At 42.0% G+C, this 26772-nt stretch overlaps 1 protein-coding gene across 7 annotated transcripts in view; it reads left to right on the forward strand.

The window, feature by feature from the left end:
* Positions 1-26772, forward strand: part of PTPRM (protein tyrosine phosphatase, receptor type M) — a 654986-nt gene that overhangs the window by 252309 nt on the left and 375905 nt on the right. For all 7 annotated transcript variants that reach the window (XM_018039452.1, XM_018039446.1, XM_018039449.1 and 4 more), the window contains exons 4-5: positions 6168-6246; positions 20533-20648. In XM_018039452.1, coding sequence (XP_017894941.1) covers positions 6168-6246; positions 20533-20648 — 195 coding nt within the window. The remainder of the gene's footprint in view (positions 1-6167; positions 6247-20532; positions 20649-26772) is intronic.

Consider the following 26772-nt stretch of genomic DNA (forward strand, 5'->3'; position numbering starts at 1 on the left):
GGTGCCTTATTCAATGTATGTCATTGATTCCTGTCATTGAACGTGGCCAAGAGCACTAGCTCAGGCCTGAAGGAAGTTTATTTATTTAACAAATGTGTTTTCTCTGTAAGACACATCACAGCCTTGTGCGCTTGGCAAGAACCAGACAGTACTTTAGTGCTGAGCTGGGGGCTGTCTTAAACAGCAGCATCGCCAGTAAAAGGCTCAAAAAGGCGAAAAACATAGAGCGTTTAGCCTCGGATGAGGACAGTTGTTAGCAGCAGGGGAGGGGAAGCTGGAAGGCAGAGCCCCTTTTTCCCCAGCCTCTGCTGGGCTGTGTGTGTCGGGCGACTCTAGTGTTTGCTGCTCTGTCCTTGTTCTCAAATGACCAAGAACGCTTTGCGAGGATTGGTTTTTGGATTTCAAATAAATTACAGAGCAGTCAAATTCAAATTCAGAATCAGCAAATACTGAGGATTCACTGTATTTTCCATTAAGTCAGATTCCCTGCCTCCTCCCCCCCAAAAAAGGTGATATAAGATTAAATACTGTATGGTGACAAAATTATTCTAAAATAATGCAGTTTGACTCTGATTCCATCATACCCACCCCCCACTTCAGCTTTCAACCTTTCAAATAATCATAGCTTAGGTTAGGCTGGAGGGCAAAGGCATTTATCCTAAAAATGCATGTGTATCAGTAAAAACACAAACATTCAGCTGCAATCTAGCGAATGCCAAAGGACTTTGTGTAGAATGAGATGTGAGAGGCTCGAATATGAAATTTTTATTATAAATTCTTCGTGGTTTGGCATCTTTATAGAGGATTTGCCTTCTAAATAAGCTGGGTTATCTTTCATTTTTTAAAAAAATTTTTTCTTCTTTATTTTTTAGTTACTTTTTGGCTGCATTGGGTCTTTGTTGCTGTGTGTGGGCTTTCTCTAGTTGCGGCAAGTGGGAGCTACTGTCTAGCTGTCCTGTGCAGGCTTCTCATTGTGGTGGCTTCTCTTGTTGCAGAGCACTTGCTCTGGAGCATGGAATCAGTGGTGTGGCACCGGGCTTAGCTGCTCTGCAGCATGTGGGATCTTCCCGGACCAGGGATCAAACTGGTATCCCCTGCATGGCAGATTCTTAACCATTGCATCACCAAGGAAGCCCTCTTCCATTTTTAGTTTAATTTTTAAGACAGTGTTTTGAGGTCTATCAAGTAATTCATTTCTATGGTTTTGTTTTGTGCTTTAACAATTTGGTAATGATTACTGCAAAGTAATGTGGGCATTGAAAACACCCACCCCTGTAATAGAGTTGAAACAAGTCAGCCCCAGGAGAGGGCTTTCTCCCTGCCACTGCTAGAGGAGTACGAGGCTCCCCCAGCAAGTGCAAAGCATATTGAACTTGCTGTGACGAACTATCGCTATCGACGTATGCTTTCTTGTTAACCAGAGTAATGGCAGTTGCTGGTGAGCCAAGCAGGAAGGTTTCCTCTTAAAGCAGGAGGCTGGATAGTAAATACTTCAGGCTTTTCAAGCCAGATGGTCTCTGTGGCAGCAACTCCACGGTGCTAAGACTGTGAGGGTCGCCGTGGATCATCCGTAAATGAATGGGTGTGACTGCTTTCCAATAAAGCTCAATTTGCAGACTTGGAAATCTGAGCTTCATATACTCGTGTTGGGCTTCCCTGGCGGCTCAGACAGTAAAGAATCTGCCTGCCAATGCGGGATGGATTCGATCCCTGGGTCAGGAAGATCCCCTGGGGAAGGAAATAGCAACCCACTCCAGTATCCTTGCCTGGAGAATTCCATGGACAGAAGACCCTGGCAGGCTGTTGGGGTCACAAAGAGTCAGATACGACTGAGCGACTAAGCACACACACAGACACACGCACATTTCTCGTGTATCACAAAAATCTTCTTTTGAGTTCCTCCTACCAGTGAAAACTGTAAAAACCACCCATGATTTGTGGGCCAGACAGAAACAAGAGATTAGGGGCAGATTTGGTCCATTTGTTATAGTTTGCTGACCGTTGTCTTAAAGTTCGTGTTGTTAAAACTGTGTCATATAGTTTGGCCCTTGCAGCTATATTTCTAGATCAAATAGATGGCTACATTCTTACTTCAATCTAGAAATAAAGAATTTAGAACATATATACATTTATGCATTAAAAGTTATATATGTATATTTGTGTGTGTGTATATATGTGTGTGGTTTTCCCAGGTGGCACTAGTGGTAAGGAACCTGTCTGCCAATGCAGGACACGTAAGAGATGCAGGCTCGGTCCGTGGGCAGGGAGATCACCTGCAGGAGGCAATGACAGCCCACTCCAGTATTCTCGCCTGGACCGGAAAATCCCATCGACAGAGGAGGCTGGTGGGCTACAGTGCGTGGGGTTGGGAGGAGTCAGACATGACTGAAGCGACTGAGTACACACGTGTGTGTGTATGGATGGTTGTGTGTTATATGTGTATATGCATACACATGTGTGTTCATTCTACATATGGTCTCTCATACCTGCTAGGTTAGGCAGTCGAGTCACATGAAAAAAGTTCAGGCGTGAAAGGAAAATAGACCTGGAATTACACCCTGAGTGTGTGACCTCAGAAAAATCACTGAACTTTACTGAGTCTGTTCTGTATCTACTGAGTAGATAATATTCACTCCAGTGGACATGGTTGACTGAGAAAAATTAGATAATACATACAAAAGGTGCCTGGGACATGGATGTAAATGGTAAATAAATGTTTTTTGAATTGTTGATTTTTTATAAAGAAAAAAAATTGGTGTGGTTCCTTTAAGAGACTCAAGTCTTACTTCTAATATAGATTTTTAATAGGTTCTGTCCTATTTGATAAAAATAAGCGTGGCCACATCCCACATCAATTTTTACACTTTTTTTTTTTTGCTTTCCAGTGGTGCTGTCTCTGGTCTTGTGTCGTTTCCCCTGACTTCCATCTTCCTGGCTCTGGGTGCAGGCATCTTCAGACACTCCTGTGATCACCCCCACCCATTCATATGTGTGTTATATTTCTGTACAGCAATACTTGTCTTTTGATAGAGTGGTCCCTTGTTTGAAAAAAAGAGACAAAACTATTTCTGCTTCTGAAGCTTTCTTGGCAAGGGCACTGGCTAGAAAAAAGTACAAAATGGAAAACCTGCCAGATAGCAAGGGTTCACGATGAGAAAAGCTTTTCAGGGCGTGCTTAAATATGCTTTTAAGAAACTTGTTTAAGGACTTCCCTGGCTTCTTAAGTGACACAGCAATGTCACTTGACACGTGTCACATTGACATGTCAATGCCTGCAATGACGGAGACTCGGGGGGACACAGGTTCAATCCCTGGGTCAGGAAGATCCCTTGGAGTAGGAAATGGCAATCCACTCCAGTATTCTTGCCTGGAGAATCCCGTGGACAGAGGAGCCTGATGGACTACAGTTCATGGGGTCGCTGAGCAACTAAGCAGGCATGCACACTTGCAGCCCAGTGGTTAAGGCTTTGCCCTATCTTTCCTGCTCCTTCCATGGAGTCTCGAAGAGTCGGAGACGACTAAGCGGCAGAACTGAACTGAGCTCCTGCTCCTTCTCCCTCCATCCCTGAGTCCTGGCAAGCACTCACCTGGCCTCCATTTCTAAAATGCTGACATTACACATTGTTACATAAATGGAATCGTATTGCGTGTAATCTTTTCTGATGGGCTTTTTCACTTAACGCGGTTCTCTGGAGATTCATCCAGTCATTGGTTGTGTTGGTAGTTAGTTCCTTGATTGAGTCTGTTCTAGTGAGGTGGATGAACCTAGAGGCTGTTAATACAGAAGTAAGTCAGAAAGAGAAAAACAGATATTATATAATAATGCGTATATACGGAATCTAGAAAAATGGTACCGACGAATCTATTTGCAGGGCAGCAGGAGAAACGCAGACATAGAGAACATACTTGTGGACACAGCAGAGGAAGGAGAGAGGGACAGATTGAGAGAGGAGCATCGACGCACATACCCTACCCTGTACGAAGCAGACAGCTAGTGGGAAGCTGCTGCATGACACAAGGAGCTCAAGCTCATGCTCTGTGATGACCCAGAGGGTTGGGATGCGATGGGAGGGGCCAGGGAGGCTCACGAGGGAGGGGGCACATGTATTCTTATGGCTGATTCACATTCTTATATGGTAGAAAGCAACACAACATTGTAAAGCAATTATCCTCCAATTAGAAAAAAAAAAAAATGTCCCTTTTTAGTGCTGACTAGTAACCATGGACGTACCACTCTCTGTTTAATCATTTGCCATTTGAACGGCATCTGGGCTGTTTCTGGCTTCTGCTTATCATGAATAAAGCTTCTATAAACATTCATGTGCAGGTTTTTATATGAATAAAAAAGTTGATTTCTCGAACGGTGGATGCTGGGTTGTCCGTTAAGAATGACCTTCTTCCTGTGGTCTCCCTGGTGACATGGGTTCCTGCTGTGTCATGTGGACCTGTTAGCATTAACACTAGCCTGACAACAAAGGGCCGTCTAGTCAAGGCTATGGTTTTTCCAGTGATCATGTATGGCTGTGAGAGCTGGACTGTGAAGAAAGCTGAGTGCCGAAGAATTGATGCGTTTGAACTGTGGTGTTGGAAAAGACTCTTGAGAGTCCCTTGGACTGCAAGGAGATCCGACCAGTCCATTCTAAAGGAGATCAGTCCTGGGTGTTCTTTGGAAGGAATGATGCTAAAGCTGAAACTCCAGTACTTTGGCCACCTCATGTGAAGAGTTGACTCATTGGAAAAGACTCTGATGCTGGGAGGGATTGGGGGCAGGAGGAGAAGGGGACAACAGAGGATGAGATGGCTGGATCTCATCACCGACTCGAAGGACATGAGTTTGAGTGAACTCCGGGAGATGGTGATGGACAGGGAGGCCTGGCGTGCTGCGATTCATGGGGTTGCAAAGAGTTGGACACAACTGAGCGACTGAACTAAACAGAACTGAACTGACAATGGAGAGCTTCAGACAGTCATGTTTAGAAAATTGAAAACTTTGTTAGTGGTTCTTTTTTCTCCTTTAGCCTCAACTTCTCTGAGTCCACCATGTCAAAATGTTATTCATCTTGAGGACCTCAAAGCTTGTTGCCCTTTTTCTGTTGCTCTGCCTCTCCCAGGATCAAACAGTTGTAAAGCCTTCCTCGCAAGATTTGTATATCATTTTCCTCCCAACTCATACTCTGCCCTCTGAATTTCAGCCAGCACAGCTCTTCTCTGTGTTTCTAAGATGGTGTGCTCCCTGGAATTGCTCTGTGAGTGGAGCCTCTGAGCCTGGTTACAGCTGACCTTTAGAGCTGTAGGTCCCAGTTTTCCTCTGTATGGTCAGGGTCATGTCTACCTCAGGGCCTTTGCACGTTCCCTGGAAGATACCTTACACTCTTCTCACCTTTGGCTCCTTCACCCACAGCTCTTAGCTCAAGCGCCGCTTCCTCATGGAAGGTCCTCTGGAGTATGTCCTCCTAGTATCCTGTTCTCTTCTTTCATAGTACTTTAAACATTTTGATTGCATGTATTAGTTGTATAAAACCTAAGACCCCATGTGGTTCCGCCTGGTCCATAGAGTCCCCTCAAAGAAGTTGATCAGAAGATATGTTGCATGCATGCATACTGAGTCACTTCAGTTGTGTCTGACTCTTTGCAAGCCTATGGACTGAAGCCCACCAGGCTCTTCTGTCCATGGGATTCTCCAGGCAAGGATATTGGAGCGGATGTCCGTTCCCTTCTCCAGGGATCTTCCCCACCCAGAGATGGAACCCGTGTCTCCTGCGGCCCCTGCATTGCATGCAGGTTCTTTACTGCTGAGCCAGGGGAAAGCCCAGAAAATAAACTATCTTAAAGCAATTTAAATCTTAACATCACCTCTGAAAGGTGACTCAACCTCTGTCTTTTGAGTATCCGTTCCTCCCTGGGGTCCCCTCCTCACCTTTATGGGGTGAGACCTGGATTGCAGTGCTGTCTGCTCCCCACATTAACCTCCCAAAAAACTGAGTTTTAGTCTTAGTTGTTTTTGAAGATTTAGAACCTAGACCATTTGACTGTCGGATTACTAGACATTCAGTGATGTCTGTGGGAAACATGAATGAATGGTTGAAATGAGGTATCTTATCTACAGGAAATATTAGGTCAAAGTTGATAAAATGAATGAATAATGAAAACCTTTCTTAATCTTCCAGGTGATTTTTGAAGTCATAACTTCTGGACATCAAGGTTACCTTGCTATTGATGAAGTGAAGGTGTTAGGACATCCATGTAGTAAGTTGCCTCAACTTTTAATCCTTCAGGGACAGGGTTGGGGGTGTATTTATGTTATGGATGGGAGAAAGTGCTAAAACCTGGAGGGGAGTTTGTCCTGTCTAGAGAGTCCCTGATGGACCTCTAGGCAGCGCTCTGCTAGCCCAGAAGTTCACATACGTGTGTCATGTGTGATGCATTGTAAGTGAAAAATGGCTAACTGCCTTGAAAGTGAAAATCAGGAATGGGGACTGTGGGAATACTTTGGTATGTTCAAATATCCAACCACAGAATACAATGTTGGGAGCTGAGCAACCGAAACTCTGCAAAACTGTGTGTGTGTGTGTGTGTGTGTGTGTGTGTGTGTGTGTGTGTGAGTGTGTGTGTACAGAGCTTCCCATAATCATGTGTTCAGAAAAAGTCAGTCATGTTTGCCTTTTATAAATTCTTTTTGGGGGGCCGTGCCTCACAGCATGTGGGGTCTTAGTTCCTGGACCAGGAATCGAACCTGCACCCTTTGCAGTGGGAATGTGGAGTCTTAGCCACTGGACCACCAGGGAAATCCCACCTTTGTAAATTCTAATGAGTGGCATTGAACAGTACAAATCACTCTCTTCTTTTTTTCCGCTCTTAACATTATGTTTTTAGGTCAGGCCATCAGATTCCATCATATAAGTATACTACATTGTAGTTTTGTATTCGTCTATGAATATTTAGTTCCCCCTAAGACCCAGTCTTTCTCTATGACAGACATGGCTGCAGTACACACCTGTGTGTGTGTGTGCACGTGCATGCCTTTGCATGCAGTTTGTGAAAACCTGGGCGAGGTGTATTCTTACAGGCAGAGTTGCTGAGATGTCGGGTAGAAACAGTTTTACAAAATGCTGCCAAATTGTTATGAAAGGTGTCTGCCCAGTTACACACCCACCAGCAGTACATAGACATTTGAGTTGCCCATATCCTGGCCCCAGGTTGATATTGTCAGACATTACATCTTTGACAATCCCGGAGATGGTGGGTTGCTTTATTTTTAGGGTCCTTGGCTTTAAAGAAAAATTGGCTCATTCAGACCATTCTGGATCTCTGCTGAAGCATGTATGTGTGCTAAATCGTTTCAGTCGTGTCTGACTCTGTGACCCTGTGGATTGTAGCCTGCCAGGCTCCTCTGTCCATGAGATTTCCCAGGCAAGGATACTGGTGTGGGTTGCCATGCCCTTCTCCAGGGGATCTTCCCAACCCAGGGCTTGAACCTGCGTCTCATGTCTCCTACATTGGCAGGCGGGTTCTTTGCTGCTAGCGCCACCCTTTCTGCTGAAGGTCCCCAGCCAAACCCATGGGAGTGTGGTTATAGCTATGCTGATACTAGAAATAAAAACACTTGCAGGAATGTCTGCTTTTACTGTGTAGGCTGAGACATGCCCCAGTGATTACTTCACACGGTAGTCACAGGCAAGCCTGGGTGGCTGTTATCCACTGGGCTCTCATGACACCGTTGTTTGATTCTACCCCAAAGGGTCTTGCTCTCTGAGATCTTTATCTGGTGTCCCAGTTCAAGCTCAGCAATCATCTTGCTCATTACCCCATCAGGACGTGCCTATTGTAACTCGGTATTTGGCCTTTTCTTCTGTTAGCAATACTAGCGAATTCAACAAGAATTTTGGTCCCTTTTTTCTGAAAAGGCAAAAAAAAAAAAAAGAACAGTGCTGTCCCTAATGGGAACAGCAGGGCAAATTCAAGAAGCAGAATATAATTACCTGAGTTGGAATTTGGTCAGACGTTCAGAGTCATAGCCTCAGGCTTGGAAAAGTGCCCTGAGATCCTCTTAGGTGCATGAACGTTCAGGGCCTCTGATTCACCTCTCGCCAGGAGAGAAGTCAGACGGACCTACTGTGTGCTGAGCCATTTCCTGGAGCAAACCTCACCACGCAGCAGGTATCTCTGCTGCCCTGGGTGCAGGAGCAGAGGCCTCTGGCCAACAGAATGGCTCCTGAAGTAGACCCCCTCCCATCTGGCAGGATTCTAGTCACTGCCTTAAGTAGGAGAGAAAGATTTAATGCTTCCCTCTCCATCAGAGCCTTCCTGAAATGCGTCTCCCACAGTTCAATGCATTCTTCCCAAGACCAGCTGCCTGCAGCCACAGAAATGGTGTTTATGTCTCTCCTTTGGAGAATACCGTTTCTGATACCTAATTGGCTCTACAAACTGCTGTTAGGAGATACAAAATCGCAAAACAGCCTGTGTCCCAAGGTGATGGATGCTGCAACGGTGTGTTGAACTGTGAGCTTTAAACGGTCTTGATGATGGCCTTTCTGTCGTTATCTTCTCCTGAATTGCTAAGTTTATGGGGAAAACATGCAAATAAAGATTTTAAAGAAGGCAGTCGTTTGGTCTTAAAATGGAAAGCTTTATAGTTTGTATTCTAGGGGATTTCCTATCAGGGTTTCTAAATAATAATCAATTATTTTGAAATGCTGAGGCTCATTAAATTTACATCATGAAGGAGCATAAATATTTCATATCCAAAATTCTGCTTTCCCCAAAGATGTAAAACTGCTGAACTTTATTTACTTCACTCTAAAGGCTCCTGTTTGGATTCATATAGGTTTATGAGCAGGCATTATGACAGTTTTTTAAAAGTAGCTGTTCTGTTAAGGGTGTACAGTTGCTCATAAAATTGATTTTCGCGTAGTGACAGTACGATGCCAGATCGTTTTGAAATGCGGAAATGACTCTGCAGTAGCTTCGCACCACTTCTGATGAACATAGATAATTTCTGTATTTGGTGTGCATGCTAAAGCTGTATTTTGAATTTGGTTCAATAATCCTGGTAGGAGAAACTGAAGAAGCAGTTTTTTCAGCTTCATAGTATTGTCTCCTGTTTTTAAGCAGGTTGTAACTTAGGCATATGTGGGTATTACTATTATTATTACCTTGTGGTGCTGGTATGTATTTTTATATCTGATAAGCTATGCAGCATTTTAACATCGCATATCATTCCATTCATCCTCTCAAAGTTGTGTGAGAACATGGAATGTTTTTCCTTTTACTCGGGCCTTCTAATATTTCCTTCATTAGTGTTTGCAGTCTTCAAGGTACAAACCGAACTTCTCTCATTAAATATATTCCTGTGTATTCATTTTGATACTACTGTGCAGGAGCCTGGTGTGCTACAGTACATGAAACTCAACTTGGCAACTGAAAAGCAGCAACAAATAAATGGAATTGCTTTATTAATTTCATTATTAGATTGTTCATTACAAGTGTATAGAAACACAGCTGATTTCTGTACATTGACCTTGTATCCCGAGACCCTGTTGAACTTACTTATTATAAGCGCTAATTGTTTTTTGTAGATCCTTTGAATTTTCAAGACCCACGATCTTTAGGTTTAGTTTTATACCCTATTCAGCCTGGGTGCCTTTTACTCATTTTCCTGCCTACTTGCTGTGGCTGGAACCTCCTGTACAGTGCTGAGTACAAGTGGAGAGAACAGACATCTTTGTTGTGTTCATGTCTTTGGAGGGAAATTTCCAGCCTTTCACCATGAAGTGTGATGTTAGCTGTGAGTTTGGGTTTTTCACAGATGCTCATTATCAGGAACGACATTCTGTTATATTCCTGCTTTGTTGGGTGTTATTTAAAAATCAGTCATGAAAGGCTGTTGGATTTTAGCCAGTGCTTTTCCTTTACCTATATAGGAGAGGAGAAAGTTTTTCTTGGCCTTCCTAGGGTCACTGACAGGGTTTGAAAATTAAACTGACAAAGACAGATAAATGGGAGAAAAGCATATAGATACACTTCCTGTATGTTTTATGCGACACGGGAGCCTCGTAAGGAAATGGAGACATGCACAAACAGACCTGAGTGTGTTCATGCTGGTTTTCATGAAGAGTGGACGTTCATGGAGGAATGTGGTGTGGTATAGACAATACTGTGAGTGTGGTAAGCTGAGGAAGACCCAGCAAGACGTGTGTCTTCACTTTCTTTTCCACCTTTGTCCTTAGAGATAGGGAGCTCCTTTCCTCTGGGCACTGGGAGGGCGTCTGTCACACGAGGGTTTTATGGCCTGTTTCAAGGGAGAAGGGAAGGAAAGGTCAGAATGACCTTCTTGCTTCTGCTGTTTTCTCAGACTCCTTCAGTTTAATATATTCGGTATACCCAGGTGCCGTGTCTTTGGTAGCATTTCCTGAATTCCATTAACTATCAGATTATGATATAGTTTTTGTCTTTTATTCTATTGGTGTCTTTTATTATTATATTGATTGATTTGGGGATGTTAAATCAACCTAGCACTCCTAGGATGAATCTCATTGGGTTATAGTGTCCAATCTTTTTTTTAAATTAGTTTACTTTTTAATTGAAGGATAATCGCTTTACAGAATTTTGTTGTTTTCTGTCAAACCCCAACATGAATCAGCCATAGGTATACATATATCCCCTCCCTTTTGAATCTCCCTCCCATCTCCCTCCCTATCCCTCCCCTCTCGGTTGATACAGAGCTCCTGTTTGAGTTTCCTGAGCCATACAGCAAATTCCCATTGGCTATCTGTTTTACATATGGTAATGTAAGTTTCCATGTCACTCTTTCCATACATCTCACCCTCTCCTCCCCTCTCCCCATGTCCATAAGTCTATTCTCTATGTCTGTTTCTCCATTGCTGCCCTGAAAATAAATTCTTCAGTACCATTTTTCTAGATTGTGTATATATGTGTTAGTATACAATATTTATCATTTTCTTTCTGACTTACTTCACTCTGTGTAATAGGCTCTAGGTTTATCCACCTCATTAGAACTGACTCAAATGTGTTCCTTTTTATGGCTGAGTGATATTCCATTGTGTATATGGACCACAACTTCATTATCCGTTCATCTGTTGATGGGCATCTAGGTTGCTTCCATGTTCTAGCTATTGTAAACAGTGCTGCAGTGAACAATGGGATACCTACGTCTTTTTCAATTTTGTCTTATAGTATACATTCTTTGTTACTTGTTGTCACATAACACCTTAAATACAAAGATATTTGCATATATGATTCCTTCAATTGTGAAATCTAAAAATTATACAGAATCATGCCTCATTATTATTCTGCCAATTTTAACAAGTAATAATGAAAAAGATTGCAAAAACCCTCATAAACCTATGTGCCATATATTGGACAAAATGAATGCAAAATCTAAGACATTTCTGTATTACTACTTCACAGTATGAAGTAAGTCAGCAATTTCTTTAAACACTTAAGAAATGCTGAGTTCATAATATGGCATTCTTGATTCAAATTTATTCTTATTTTATAAAACAAAATTAATTTTTCAATCATATTTATTTGCATACTCAAACATTGCCTACTTTCAAATTTAGATTTTTATGAAGACATCAAACTGTGTGATTAAAATGAGAATAACAGTGACAAATTAAAAAACTGGAACTATTTTCTGAATTATGTTTGTTGAATAAAGGCAGACCCAATAAAGGCATTGTTTGAGAAATGCACAGAACTCAGAACTGTTGTTTCATTTTAAAGGTAAGAAGTTAACTTCGGTTTTTCTCCAATGGACTATCATTTTTCTTCAATATACAGTTACTAATAAAAGTTATCTTTACATAGTGGCTCACTTATTTTTCTGTGATAAGAATGTTGAGTCTGTTTTTCATCTTGACAGATTATTCCATTAAGATCCATTCTTACAGGACTGCACTGTTGGTTCAGTGGGTAAGACTCCAATGCGGGGGACCTGGGTTTGATTCCTGGCACAGCCAAATAAATCAAATTGTCTTACAAAAAGATCTATTTTACCTTACAAGCAAAACAAAAGTAGCTTTGTCTTGAAACATGTTTGTTAAGAGCTTTCTGCTCACAAGAGTTACTTGGCCTTTGTGACCCTATTACTTTGCTCATGTAGTAGAGGTAATAATAATAATAGTGTTTTCCTCAAAGGGTAAATGTAAGGATTAAATGAGTTAATGTACATAATGAACTTAGAACAGTGCTTAGCACATTTCTAAGACCTCAGTAAATGTTAGCTGTTATTATTATGCCTGAATTCTGATTGGCCCACTAGAATGAATTAACTGCAGATTGTAACTCTAAGTAGAAATACTGATTGGTTTCTTAGATGGGATAATTTAGCAGTGTCTGTTTTAAAAGTTAAAAAAAAAGTTTGCAAATAGATTGTTTTCAGATAGTACTGGGAGTTCTCTTAGCAGAAGCTGGCTCTTTTGTTTGTGATGATGTGCTGCACAAATAGAAGTGCTGACTGTGCGTTCTGGCAGGCAGGCATGGCCCCGGCCCGTCTCAGCCTTTGCCATTACGTTAAAATGTAAATGAAAAGACAAAGGGGTCAGGACACAGTCTGCCTGTTGTCCATTTCAGTTTGCACTTTGATCTTGCAAATTACCATTCTCTGATTTTGTTGTTAGCATTTGGCAGCAGGCTTTGAAGAATCAATGATACGAGACATCTACAGAAAGGTTTGCATCCTGGTCAATGATAACTCCTGGCTTTGGAATCAAAGGCTGATGTGAGATCAATTAATAACTGAAAACCTCTATTCTTTAAAAAGTTATCTTAGTAAGAAGCAACAGAGTATGGCAGAAATGAAAAAAAAATAGAAGAGTTCTACCAAAAAACCTCTTAATATTCATGGAAGATATTTAGTTTTTAGAACTCCTGCAGATTTTAGAGGAAAACTGGCATAGCATTTTGAAAGGGTACCCAGGAGACAAATGGGCCTATAAATTTAGAGAGAAAAAGAGAATTTTTCTTTTTGAGTACGGGCTAGATTGGAATTTTCCACTCTACTGGTGCTCTACCTGCGTTCCAATTAAGGTGGTTTGGCAAGGTTCAGAGCACGCAGCTCAGCGTGGAACTGAAACTTTTCTGGCTGTAGATCTCTTTTTCTTGGGATCTTTTCCAGTTTCTAGTGATAGATCAGTTATTTTAAATAATAATGAACATTTTTGAGGCTAAGTACCAGGCACACAGAATGTCTTCTCCTGGCAGCATCTTCTTTGATCTTTATCCCAACTCTATGGAATACGTACTTTAAAAAAAAATCCCAGTTTTGCAAATTGAAAAAAAATCCACTAAGGCTTGGGTTTAGGAACTTTAGCATCTATTCAAAGGCAGTGAGAGCCTGAGCTTGAACATATATATGCTGAAAGTGAAGTGAAAGTGTTAGCCACTCAGTCCTGTCTTTGTGGCCCTAAGGACTGTAGCTTGCCAGGCTCCTCTGTCCATGGAATTCTCCAGGCGAGAATACTGGAGTGGGTAGTCATGCCCTTCTCCAGGGGATATTCCCAACCCAGGGATCAAACCTGGCTTTCCTGCTTTGCAGACAGATTCTGTACTGTCTAAGCCACAAGGGAAGCCCATATGCTGAAACTCCAACCTTAAAATAGTATTAGCCTTCAATTGCTTCCCAACCAAAAGTATTTGTAGGGTTTATAGCACTAGGTGAGGAGAATCCAGGCGTCTTAAACCTCTGGAAAGATTATCTATGCCTTTAATCTTTATTGAAAAACCTTACAAATGCCTTTAGTAGGAATCTTAACCTTCCTGATCTTGGAGGAAACTGATCTGGAACAAAGAATTCCACAGTCTCTTTGTCTTATTTACCCTGGTGGGTGAGTTACTATCTTCTGTTCATGTCAATTAATTCTGTTAATTGAAAATGATAATTTGCTTATAAAAGGGTTTATGCTTAGTGGGTTTTTCTGTCTTCATCTGGTTTCCATTTTGAGGTATGGCGTTATTATTTTAGCCAGATGACCTTTTTTCCTGGAAGTCTTCATCTCAACCAAGAAACACTGTTGCCCCAACCAAAGACAGCCAATCCATTCCAAAGCAGTGTGTGTTTGATCAGTTGCTCAGTCGTGTCATACTCCTTGTTGACCCCATGGTCTGTAAATGCCAGACTCCTCCGATCATAGGATTTTTCAGGCAAGAATGCTGGAGTGAGTTGCCATTTCTTCCTCCAAGAGATCTTCCAGACCCAGGGATTGAACTCGTGTCTCCTACTTCTGCATTGGCAGGTGGATTCTATACAGCTGAGCCATTGTTCCAAAGGCGCCCACGCCGCCCCCCGCCCCCCCCATACATTTGAACAAAGGTATCAGTTCCTTAGACGCTAACCTTATTGTGCAAATAATAAGCCCTGGAGTCTTTGAGAAAGCCATATTGAACATCAGATCCTTTCTAAGGGAGAAAAGATAAGCCCCATTCTGAGCAGCATGTCTTAATAAGGATGAAGATAAAGAAATAATGTCACACAGTCATATCTTTGGCCAGCAAATTAAAAATGTAAGTTATAACCTAAAAGAACTCCTAATATAATTATAAAACTGTATTGATAAATCAGTTTTTCTATGCCTTTCTCTTTGGTTCAGTAGCCACTGCTAGAAACAGGGCCCTTAGGAAAGCAGCCTTCCAGGGCACCTTTACTGTGCATGGACAGACCTATGGCAGAACCAGTGACAGTTCTGATATTCCTGTTATTTATTATTGTTAGGTAAGCTGATGAAGCAGAGCACATATATTTAATCAAATTCTTCAAAAAAAATGCAGAAATTAATATGTAACATTTTTGAGGGGTGGTTAAAAAAAAAAAAAGCATCACATACCCTGCTGGTAGAAATGCAGTTTGTTATACACTTGAAGGAAAGCAGTTCAGCAACTTGTGTCTAAAGTCTTTTAAAAATGCTTCTTTTTGTCTTAGTAATTCGATTTCTAAAAATTCACCCTAAGGAAAAAAACAAAAAATCTACATGAGGATTTAATTATGAACTCTTGTATCTTGGCATTATGTTTAAGAAACTCAGAGGTCCAAAGTAAAGGAATGTTCCAGTTAACTTTTTTATGTTCATATGATATATACGTGTGTGTGTGTGTATGTGTGTGTGTGTGTGTGTACTCTTTGCGACCCCATGGAGCCTGCCAGGTTCCTCTGTCCGTGGATTTTCCCAGGCACGAATACTGGAGTGAGTAGCCTCCAGTTCTCTGTTCTCCTCCAGAGAATCTTCCCAACTCAGGGATCGAACCCAGGTCTCTTGTGTCTCCTGCATTTCGGGTGGAGTTTGTTTGTTTGTTTGTTTGTTTACCATTGTGCCACCTAGGAAGCCTGTATATATGTAAGGATTTCACGACCTAGACATTATTGACATTAGGAGGGGTAATTCCTTTCTGTGGAGGCTGTCTTGCGCGTTGTAGAATATTAACACCATTGCTGACCTCTGCACACTGGGTTCCAGCAGCATCTGCCCCGCCACCTCCCCTACGCCTGTTGTGACAAACAAAAATGTCCCAGATATCATCAGATGTTCTCTGGGGGGGGGGGGGTGACACGATCCCTGATTGTGAACTACAACTTTTTCTAATAGTTTTAGGTAAATCTTTAACAAGGAAAATGCTCACAATAGCTTGTTAAATTTTTTTCAAAAGTGCGCAGTAGTCACAAAAAGATAAATAGATACCAATAGACTAAGTTAAAGGATGTAATTTCTTTAATGGCCAAGGTCTGCTCTAATAATTTTATGCAGAACCAGGAACTCCCACCAGACCTCAGAGCCACCCATAAATAACGTAACTGCCGGGTACTGGAAGCTTCTGTTGTTGTTGTTACAGTAGGATTTTTTGTTTCATCTTCATTTCTCTGCTTCTGATGATCACCCCCCTTTTGTATCTGTTCCCATGATATGGTTTTTATCTGCCTCCTTACTTAGTACAAATAAGCAATCTATAGGAACATTCCTGGAGTCACTGTGAGCTTTGGTGGATCTAAGTGGGTATTTACCAGCCTCTCTCAGAAGGCCCAAGCTTAGGTCTGCAGACAGGTGTCTCCGCCACAGGTTAGCAAATGCTTTCCATTTAAAAATCATAAAGTGTACAGGCTTCCTCGATTGCTCAGCGGGTAAAAGAATTTGCCCGCAATGCAGGAGGCACAGGAGATGTGGGTTCCATCCCTGAGTTGGGAAGATCCTTTGGAGAAGGAAATGGCAACACACACCAGTATCTTCACCTGGAAAACCCCATGAGCCGAAGAGCCTGGCGGGCTACAGTCCATGAGCTCAAAAAGAATCGCATGATAGATAGTGCAGAAAAGCATACCTATTTCCAAAGGTGCTTCTTAAAGGTAAATTTATGTATGATTAAGAAACAAAGTAGTTAGAAAATTCTAAATTCAGGCTTTTAATTTAAATTTCAGTTCAGTTCAGTTCAATTGCTCAGTCATGTCCAACTCTTTGCAACCCCATGAACTGCAGCACGCCAGGTCTCCCTGTCCGTCACCAACTTGCAGAGTTCACTCAAACTCACGTCCATCGAGTCAGTGATGCTATCCAGCCATCTCATCCTCTGTCGTCCCCTTCTCCTCCTGCCCCCAATCCCTCCCAGCATCAGAGTCTTTTCCAGTGAGTCACCTCTTCGCATGAGGTGGCCAAAGTACTGGAGTTTCAGCTTTAGCATCAGTTCTTCCAAAGAACACCCAGGACTGATCTCCTTCAGAATGGACTGGTTGGATCTCCTCGCAGTCCAAGGGACTCTCAAGAGTCTTCTCCAACACCACAGTTCAAAAGCATTGATTCTTCAGCACTCAGCTTTCTTCACAGTCCAACTCTCACATCCATACATGACCACTGGAGAGACCATAGCCTTGACTAGACGGACCTTTGTTGGCAAAGTAATGTCTCTGCTTTTGAATATACTATCTAGGTTGGTCATAAGTTTCCTTCCAAGGAGTAAGCGTCTTTTAATTTCATGGCTGCAGTCACCATCTGCAGTGATTTTGGAGCCCCAAAAAATAAAGTCTGACACTGTTTCCAATATATTATTTCTTTAATTTTAATGTTTATTATCGAAAGTGTTTTCTAAAGGTAAAAAAATTACTTTAATCAAAAATCTTAGGAAAAAGAATGAAATTGATTTTAAATACATTGGACGTCTTTTAATATTTTAGTTCATATTGGTAGGAGGGATATATAAATGAAGCTGATCTAGGTAAGTCATTTCAGGAGGCAGTTTAGATTTGGATACAAATAAAGTATGCTATTTTTCAGCAGTTCAGAAACAGGCTGTAACATTAGAAAAGGGAAAACAATATGTGTGGCCCGCCCTTGCTCTTTGAAAATAGCAATCCTGACATGCCTGATAAAGAATGAACTTAAAATTTCAAGACTGAAATTCATTTTCTGTAAATGACTTTAGTCTGTGGGAAACTTATTCTTGATGCTGCAAACTGAATGTTTTTTAGCTTTCCCTGTGTGCCAGTTGGAAAGTGCGGGAGCCTTTGAAAGGCTGCAGATCTCTAGGGGAGGCGTCACTCTGGGAAGAAAAAGACCTTCCTTGCATTCCTGCCTCCCTAGGGGAGCGGAGGGTGAAGAGCTCTGCAGCCCCACAACACCTGGATGAGCCCTTCTGGGTGAGAGAAGCTAAGGGAGCTCAGTCATAGAGCATAAGGAAAAAGAGGAGTTTTGAGAATGCTGGCAGCCTTGGAGGGTAAGGAGGGAGGAAAGGAGAAGGATCTCAGGTGGCATACAGGGTAGGAAGCCAAGGTCTAAGACAAGCATGAGCAGCGCATGGACATTTGCCATGGGTCTTTTAAGGGAGACTTTTTTCATCAGTAATCAAAGAAAGGAGAATTTAATAATGGTGAGTCTTTTCATGCAAGGAAGTAAACATATTTTTAGCACTGACCGTGGTGTGGGCTGTCTTATACATTGCAAATAAGAATATGTATTATCAGTACCTTTGAAAGTAAAAGTGAAGTCGCTCAGTCGTGTCTGACTCTGCGACCCCATAGACTGTAGCCCACGCTCCCCTGTCCATGGGATTTTCCAGCCAAGAGTACTGGAGTGGGTTGCCATTTCCTTCTCCAGAGGATCTTCCCAACCCAGGGATCAAACCTGGGTCTCCCGCATTGTAGGCAGATGCTTTACTGTCTGAGCCACCAGGGAAGGCCTATCAGTACCTTTATGTCTTTTTAAATAGAAATATAGTTGATTTACAGTGTCATGCCAATCTGCTGCACAGCGTGGCGACTCCCTGATACATATATGTATGTTCTTTTTTAATGTTCTTTTGCATTATGGTTTATCCCAAGAGAGTAAATTTTTTTTAAATTTCTAGTAGCTTAACTATATGGGGTGATACTCAAAATAATTAGCAACCCTTCAGCACAGACTGGAGGGACCCTGGGTTTAACCAGGTGGGTTGACAGTGCCCAAGTGGTCATGAAAGATGGTTACACACCCAGCATTTAGTGTTAGGAAGCCAGTATGTGTGAGTGACCTGCAGCCAGAGGAAGAGGTGGGAGGACAGGAGAGGGTACCACCAGTGAGATGCCCCGACAGAGGACAAGTGATGGTGCAGAGGTCTGACTGCAAGCTGAGGGAATCCATGCAAGCTTTATGGAAAGAACAGCAATGGAGAGGGGCCTTGAAAGGAGCTTGAATTCCAACAGTCAGACCGGGAGCCATGCCTGGTGGGATGCAGAGCCCGGGAAAGGCATTCACCTAGTTACAAAGCCGTGTTGCCTAGTGGGCAGCATCTGAGCTTTGGAACTGGCCAGACCCAAGTTTCCACTCCATGTCTGGCTCTCACTGGCTAAGTACCCACAAGTAAAATGATGGAAAAAAACCTTCTTCAGAGAACACATGTGAGTCATCAATGGAAAAGTTTCTGCCCCATGAAATGCTCCCAAAAAAACGTTACCTTTTGCTACTTTTTGAAAACAATGGTTCTTTCAGCTTCTTGGGAACAAAGAGTTAGAAAAAGAAACTTGATGCAAGGACTTTTTGCACAGATCTTTAAAAACCATAGACTTGTGCTGTTCTTGACTAAGGGGAATTTGATTAAGTTAATGAGAAATAGTTTATAAGCTTCTAAGTGAATATAATAGTATTAGAGACAGTGACCCACAGTTATACTGCTGTTTTAGAAATTACTGAGGGCATTTTGCATGCCAGGCATCATGAACGCATTGTTGCAGTTATTGCTGGTCTTCAAATGAGTAATGGGGGTTTCCTCTGTGTTATTGGTATTAAACTCCCTTTTTCTTTGTTCTTAGATAGTAATTCACTTTCACTCCTAATTGTGCTTTTCTAAGTCTTTATTGAATTTGTTACAATAGTGCTTCTGTTGTTGTTATGTTCTGGTTTTTTGGCAGAGAGGCTTGTGGGATTTTAGCTCCCCAAACAAGGATTGAACCCCTGCATTGGAAGGAGAGGTCTCATCTACTGGACTGCTAAGAGAAGCCCCCTAATTATGTTTTTCACAGGCTAATGTTAGTGCTATATATCATTTTTGGGTGCCCAGGAGTGGTGGACCATTCTTTGAAAGGTGTGATCCAGAGACACGTTGGCTGGCAAGGCATAAACAATGCCTTCTAGCTGTTGTTCAGATTTCTCTGTTTCTCCCAGAAAACATCACCATCCTGTTTTCTTCTTATCTACTCCCTAACCTCCCCCTCCCCCACCTCTTGCTACTCTTTCACTCTATCCTTGTACTGGTAAGAGAGTTTTCCTAAAAGGAGAAGTTATCATAAAATTTAATTCCAAACCCATCCCTCCAGTTCCTCGATGGATGTTTTCAGTGTGCTACTGAAACAGATCTGTGCTTCTCAGATCAAATAGAACGATGCTTTGTTTAAACAGGTGTCCCCTATGGACAATGCATGTTCTGAAACTTAATGCTATTTAGCAGTTGGAAGCATTCTTTCTCCTTGAATTGGAAATAAGAATCAGCAAAACCCGCCATGCTGTAGCAGTTCCAGTATAATTTCGCAGAGTCTGTCTATGGGGAGAGTATTTTGGTCGCTGGGAAATATTACATGAGGAGTGCTGCATACCAATTAGTTGTATTAAAATATATATTACTCACAGCTCCGTACTTGGCTTAAAAAGTTTCCTTGACAACATCATTTAACTTCTTACTGTTCTTTTCATGCTCCTAGTATAAATATCTAATATGTTTTTGTTCAAAACATCAATTAGGCCTCAGTGTAATCTTTATTAATACAGATCTGTTATTACAAGAAGACTGCTGAGCTATGATAATTTGCACAGCAGGGACCATAAAATATCTTCTTTCCGTCTGGTTCTATCCCAGAATGCCTGGCTGTTAGAGAACACAGCAGATCTTTCCAGAACCTCTTTTACAGGCGTAATGAAATCTTTAAAGCTCTTAGAAGCAAAGGCATTCTTTTCTTCAAAGGTAAACAAAAGGGAAAGGCCCGAAATTGCAGGCAGATTTGAAAAGCCCCAAACCGGTTCAGACCTCCACTTTCAACATCTTTCCTTCTTTGTCTTCCTGCAGCCAGGACGCCCCACTTCCTGCGGATTCAGAATGTGGAGGTCAACGCTGGCCAGTTTGCCGCCTTCCAGTGCAGCGCCATCGGCAGGACCGTGGCTGGAGACAGGCTCTGGCTACAGGTACAGTAACTCACGTTCATGGTTCAGAGTGAGTCCAGTGGGCAGACAGCCTGTCCCTGGGGAGGGCCCTGGAGATCCGGTTAGTGTCAGGACACCAGCAGGGAGGAAGAGGATACTCTGAGCAGTCTCCCCAGTTCTTTTCTTGCTTCCACAGTGTGTAGCCAGGTAACAAAGAGTTTGAGACAAGTTCAATGTTATTCTTCATAAACCTTGCTGTGAATTTGTGGTTTTGCCCTTGCTTCTACTTAGCCATCTTGTTTGGACGATCTGGTTACTGAGTTACTTTTAGAGCAAGATGTTGGAGTCCAAAATATAATACCCTCTCCCTGTTCATCCTCTCGATAAAAACCCAAAGAATCACATGGGCATATCATACACAAACTTATAGGCATTTTTGTTAATTTTCAGCTCCCTAGCCATAGGCCTAAACCTAGAAATTAGTAACACATCTTTTGCTTTTGACCATTTTTATTTGTTTTTGTTCTATTTTGTTTAGTCGCTAAGTCTTGTCTGACTTTTTGTGACCCCATGGACTGTAGCCCACCAGGCTCCTCTGTCCATGGGATTTCCCAGCAAAAATACTGGAGTGGAGTGGGTTGCCATTTCCTTCTCCAGGGGATCTTCCCAACCCAGCAATTGAACCTGGGTCTTCTTCATTGGCAGGCAAATTCTTTACCACTGAAGCACCTGGAAAGCCCTTTGAGCATTTAAGTAGACATGTTATTGTTGTTGATGATGATGTTTCGCAGAAACCAACAAAATTCTGTAAAGCAATTATCCTTCAATTTAAAAATAAATACATTATTTTTAAAAAGAAAAAATAAGTAGATGTTTTTTAGTGTCATCATCACTTTTGTGTCTTGTTTTATTGTCTTGCAAACTTATCTGTATTTTGCATAGCCAGTAGTTTCATGGACAGATCAAGGGTCTCAGGAATTCTGACCAAATGGGATTAAGTGACCTGTCCCCTCCAACCAGTTTGCCATCCACTTATTTAGACTCTAGGTTTGGTTTCCCCCATAGAACTCTCCAATTTCATTCTTGTCGCTTGTTGCTGTGCATCGGTCCACAGGCTGCTCGTTCCCCACCTTGACTCGTGTTGATTTCACCCCTCTTTCCTTAGGGATCCTATAGTGGGTTTTGGTTTGGTTTGGTTGTTTATTTTAGTTTGCTGTGGACCTGCTTTGTATTCTGACCCTTCTGTGCATCTGTTCCACTCCGCTTGGGCTTCTGTTCCACGCCTGCCGACTTCTCGGTACACATCACTCTCCACCTACCCTGTGTCTCCTTCTGCAGCATAGCAACAGTTGTCATGTGTCACATTTGCCTGATGCCCTATAAAATGTAAAGGTTTCCCAGGTGATGACAGTGGTAAAGAACCACCTGCCGATGCAGGAGATGCAGACTGAACCCTGGGTTAGGAAGATCCCTTGGGGAAGGAAATGGCAATCCACTCCAGCATTCTTGCCTGGAGAAGGCCATGAACAGAGAAGCCTGGCGGGCTGCAGTCCATGGGGTCACAAAAAGTCAGACATGACTGAGCATGCACACGTGCTATAATCTTTAAATCCTGTATTCTTTGAATCATCACAACCGAAGTCAACGGTCATTTTTTTTTTCCTCCTCCATTTCTGAGGGAAATGAAAAACGGCCAACTGTGCTATCCCCAGATTTGTCAGCAGGACAATGACAAATGGGAACACATTCTGGAAGAGATACCTTAAATGCTTTGGGGGTCCTCTAACATCCGTGACTGCATGTTGCCCTGCAGCTTTCGAGAAGGGTTGTGTCAAGAAGGGGTTGATGACAAAGACAGAAGTGGGATGACTTTGAAATTCTTAGTGACAATGAGATTGTCCTGGACTCAGCCTGTTATTTGGCTTGTGAGTCTTTGTGTTGTTCGAATATTTTAGTGTTCAATAATTTATTTCCTCTGTTTGGATAGGCATTTTGTGGGGAGATGTTTATTTTATTAATAGCGGATGAAATAAGACAAGTGTATTTTGCTTGCAAGGATGGCTTCTATTAACCTGGATTTGTATGAGATGGTTCCAGCAGCATAAGGGTTTGTGGCGGGGGGTGGTTTCACAGAGTCCTCCTGCTCTCCTGCCTGGGCCCTGAGTCTTTGCTTCAGGCCTTTCTTCACAAGTCATGGGGAGAAGCAGCCCTGGAAAACTAGACAAAATCCCTCTGGCCTTGGAGGTATGAATATGGGCTTTTCTTCCTTCTTCCTCTAATGTTATAACACTTAAAAAAAAATGCTTTTCTGCATCTCAATTCACTTGGCTCCTCAAAGTAATTCTAAGATTCAGGCGGAAAATTGAATGAAAGATTGTTTTAAATTTTTCTGTCACTTGAATCTTCCCAGTAGTAAGTCAAGATTTAGAAATGAATAGGACATCCTTTATTTGGGGAACATCCTTTATTTGAGAGTTCCCTGGACAACAGGGAGATCAAACCAGCCAATCCTAAAGGAAATCAACTCTGAATATTCGTTGGAAGTACTGATGCTGAAGGTGAATCTCCAATACTTTGGCCACCTAATGGGAAGAGCCAATTCTTTGGAAAAGACCCTAATGCTGGGAAAGATTAAAGGCAGGAAGAGAAGAGGGCAACAAAGGATGAGATGATTGGATGGCATCACCAGCTCAATGAACATGAGTTTGAACAGACTCTGGGAGAGAGTGAAGAACAGGGGAGTCTGGCATGCTGCAGTCCTTGGAGTCGCAAAAAGTTGGACACGACTTAGCAACTGAACAAAAACAACATTATTGTGAAGTGTGATCATTTATACTTACATTACACAGTAATTTGCATTACATCTTTTGAATTCTACCATAATGCATTTTTCAGAGTTTCATGTTGCACCCCTTGGCTCTGTACTTTTTTATGAGTTTGAGGTGCAGGATTGTTGACAGTCACGAAGGTAGATGGCATACCTGGAAATAGTCCTGTTTCTTCACCTCTACTCCAGATTAATTCTACTCCACTGTGCTGGCTGCTTATATCCAGAGCTAGGTGAATAGTCTGTGTACACTTACCACTCTGTTAGAAGGATTTGGATGTAATTGACATCACATGATTTACATCCAGGAGGCATCTTGACAAAAAAAAAAGTCCATCTGTACAACGTGTACATCTTGATCCACATCTATGAAAAATAGCCAGTGGTTTGATTGCTTAAAAATATAGATTAAATATAATCAATGTCAGAGTCTTTCTCAAAAACATAACACACATAAATCTGAGGATGACACTAATGAAGAAGTGTTTATGGTTAACAGATGGACCCCATCTGCTTCCATCTTCTCCATCTCATCCGTGGGCCAGGCAGGTTATTGCTAGCATGGAGCTGGTCTTTCTAAAATACAGAACAACAAAATGAAACACAGCTCATGAGCCTCCCTTATTACAGCTGCAAAATACTTAAAACACCTTCCAGACAGTGTGCAAGAGGAAGACAGCATCTATCAAAGTATTTTTATGTGATAAAAAAAAAAAACCGACGTGCACTGAATCTGCTGAGTATCCTTGCTGTGTACTATCAGATGTGGTGATCTTTGCATGAACCTGGGCTGTAACTGTGGGAGACTCTCAAATGAAACAGATTTGGAAAGCCATTCAAGTAACCAAAACAAGAGCATGCATTTCTTGTTGTTATCAACTTTCTGATCACTTGTGGAGCCTACAGTTTGAAATATCCTAGAGTATGTTTATATATAAGATACTGAGAAAATAGAATTTTAGATGTTCTTTTTTATACTTAGATATTATTTGCTGATGGTATCGATTTCTGAGTTATATATGTTCATACAGTCATCGACCCTTTGAGCCACATGTAATTATATTAGAATTACTGTTGTTCTTTCTGAAATATTTAAAATTTTGTTTATCTCCATAGGCTTATCTTGGGAATTAGTATTTATAATGCCTCTTTCAGCTTTTCAGTAAATCACCGAAGCACTGTAACAAAAATCCTGTAGACTGGGAGGCTTAACCAACAGACATTTATCTCTCACAGTTCTGGGGGCTGGCAGTCTTAAGATCCGGAAGCAGCATGCGTGTTCTTGGAGAGGACCAGCTCCTGGGTCTGCAGACCAACAACTTCTTGCTGCATAGTCATGTGCGTCCTCTGGGCTCTTCCTCCCCTTGTAAGGGCCTTCATCCCACCCTTCGGGCTCCACACGCACAACCTCATCTCAACCTCATCTGAACATTGAGTGTTAGTCGCTCAATCGTGTCTGACTCTTTGTGACTCTATGGACAGTAGCCTACCAGACTCCTCTGCCCATGGGATTCTCCAGGCAAGACTACTAGAGTGGTTCCCTTCTCCAAAGGAATCTTCCCCACCCAGGGATCAAACCCGGGCCTCCCACATTGTAGTCAGATTCTTTACCATCTGAGCCACCAAGGAAGTACATCTCAACCTAGCTGGCTTCCAAAAGCCCCATCTCGATTACGGTCGCAGTGGGGAGCAGGCCTCATCATATGAATACGGAGGAGGATGGAAACATTGCGATCTACAGGACTCAGCCACCACAGCAGACTCAGATGTGGGTGCGAAATGAAGGTGATCCAGCTTCCAGGACAAATGCGAGAAAACAAGGAGGGGGTGGAAAGGCTTTTTCTTTTTTTCTTTTAATTTTTTAAAAAATTAATCCATTTATTTTTAGCTATGCTGTGTCTTTGTTTCTGCTCAGGCTTTTCTCTAGTTGTAGAGAGTGGGGGCTACTCTTTAGTTGCTATGCACAGGCTTCTCATTGCAGTGGCTTCTCTTGTGGAAAATGGACTCTAGAGCACAGACTCGGTAGTTCTGGTGTATGGCCTTAGTTGTGCGGTATGTGGGATCTTCCCAGACCAGGGATCGAACCCATGTTTCCTTCATTGGCAGGCAGATTTTTTTTTTTTACCACTGAGACCCCAGGGAATCCTTGAGATGCCTTTTCAGAGGTAGATGGATGGAAGCTCTGATCAAGCCCAGAACTGTGCACTGGGTGAACGGCAGCTGGTGAAAGAAACCTGGAAAATCATCCTTTTCTCTCCATCAATTTAAAATGACTCACTTTGTAGCATTACAGAATTATGTAAAGCCTGAATTTGGAACAATCTTCAAATTAAATTCCACAATTATTAATGAAAAAACAAGTTCAGAAGAGATAGGGAACTTTAACATACTCATCTGTCCAATTGTTATATGTATTGTAGATAGTTCTGTTTTGTTAGTGAAAGTCAATTATATGTATAGATATATTTGCTTATTTATAAATGACTAAATTCTGTCACTTGGACATTTTTCTCCACTGATTGACTGACCTTGTATTTCAGATATTAGCCTGTTAACCAGATATTCTCAGATTTACTGTGAAAATATCAGCATTAACTTTAGAACCATCATTTTGTTGTTATTCAGTTGCTCAGTCATATCCAGTTCTTTGCGACCCCATGGACTGCAGTGGACCACAACTCCAGGCTTTGTTCAGCAATTTTTTTTTTCTCTTAACTGATCCCTATGAGAATTCTTTTATGCGCCCATTTACAGAATAAAGATGTAACTGGGTCTCGGAAAGTTTCAGAGATTTTTGCATTGACTTGTTGCTAGTAAGAAGAACTGGGAGCCAAGCCATCTAAGTCCAAAATCTTTGTTCTTAACTGTAATGCCTCTTGCATAGAACGATGATCCAGATCTTTCTTCATGGATTCATGATCATCAGTTGGCAATTTAAGTGATACATACCTTTTATCAGCATTTAAGATGAAAATTATGGGCTCTGCAGGGGGTGCTAGTGGTAAAGAATCTTCCTGCCACTGCAGGTAGACATAAAGAGGTGTTGGCTTGATCCTTGGGTCAGGAAGATCCCCCAGAGGAGGGCATGGCAACCCACTCCAGTGTTCTTGCCTGGGAAATCCCATGGACAGAGGAGCCTGGCAGGCAATAGTCTATGGGGTCGCAAAGAGTAGGGCAACTGAAGCAATTTCACACGCACAAGATGAAAATTGTATTCACGTGTGTGGAATGTTGCCTTGGCTTTTGTGTTTCGGGATGTGTGTGTTTGGTCAACATTTCTTGGTGGCTTTTAGTTTCCTTTATAGATTGTGAGGGGGAAAAAAAATCACAGCTGTATAT

The sequence above is a fragment of the Capra hircus genome, chromosome 24, assembly GCF_001704415.2.
Source record: "Capra hircus breed San Clemente chromosome 24, ASM170441v1, whole genome shotgun sequence".
In the NCBI taxonomy this organism is placed as follows: Eukaryota; Metazoa; Chordata; class Mammalia; order Artiodactyla; family Bovidae; genus Capra; species Capra hircus.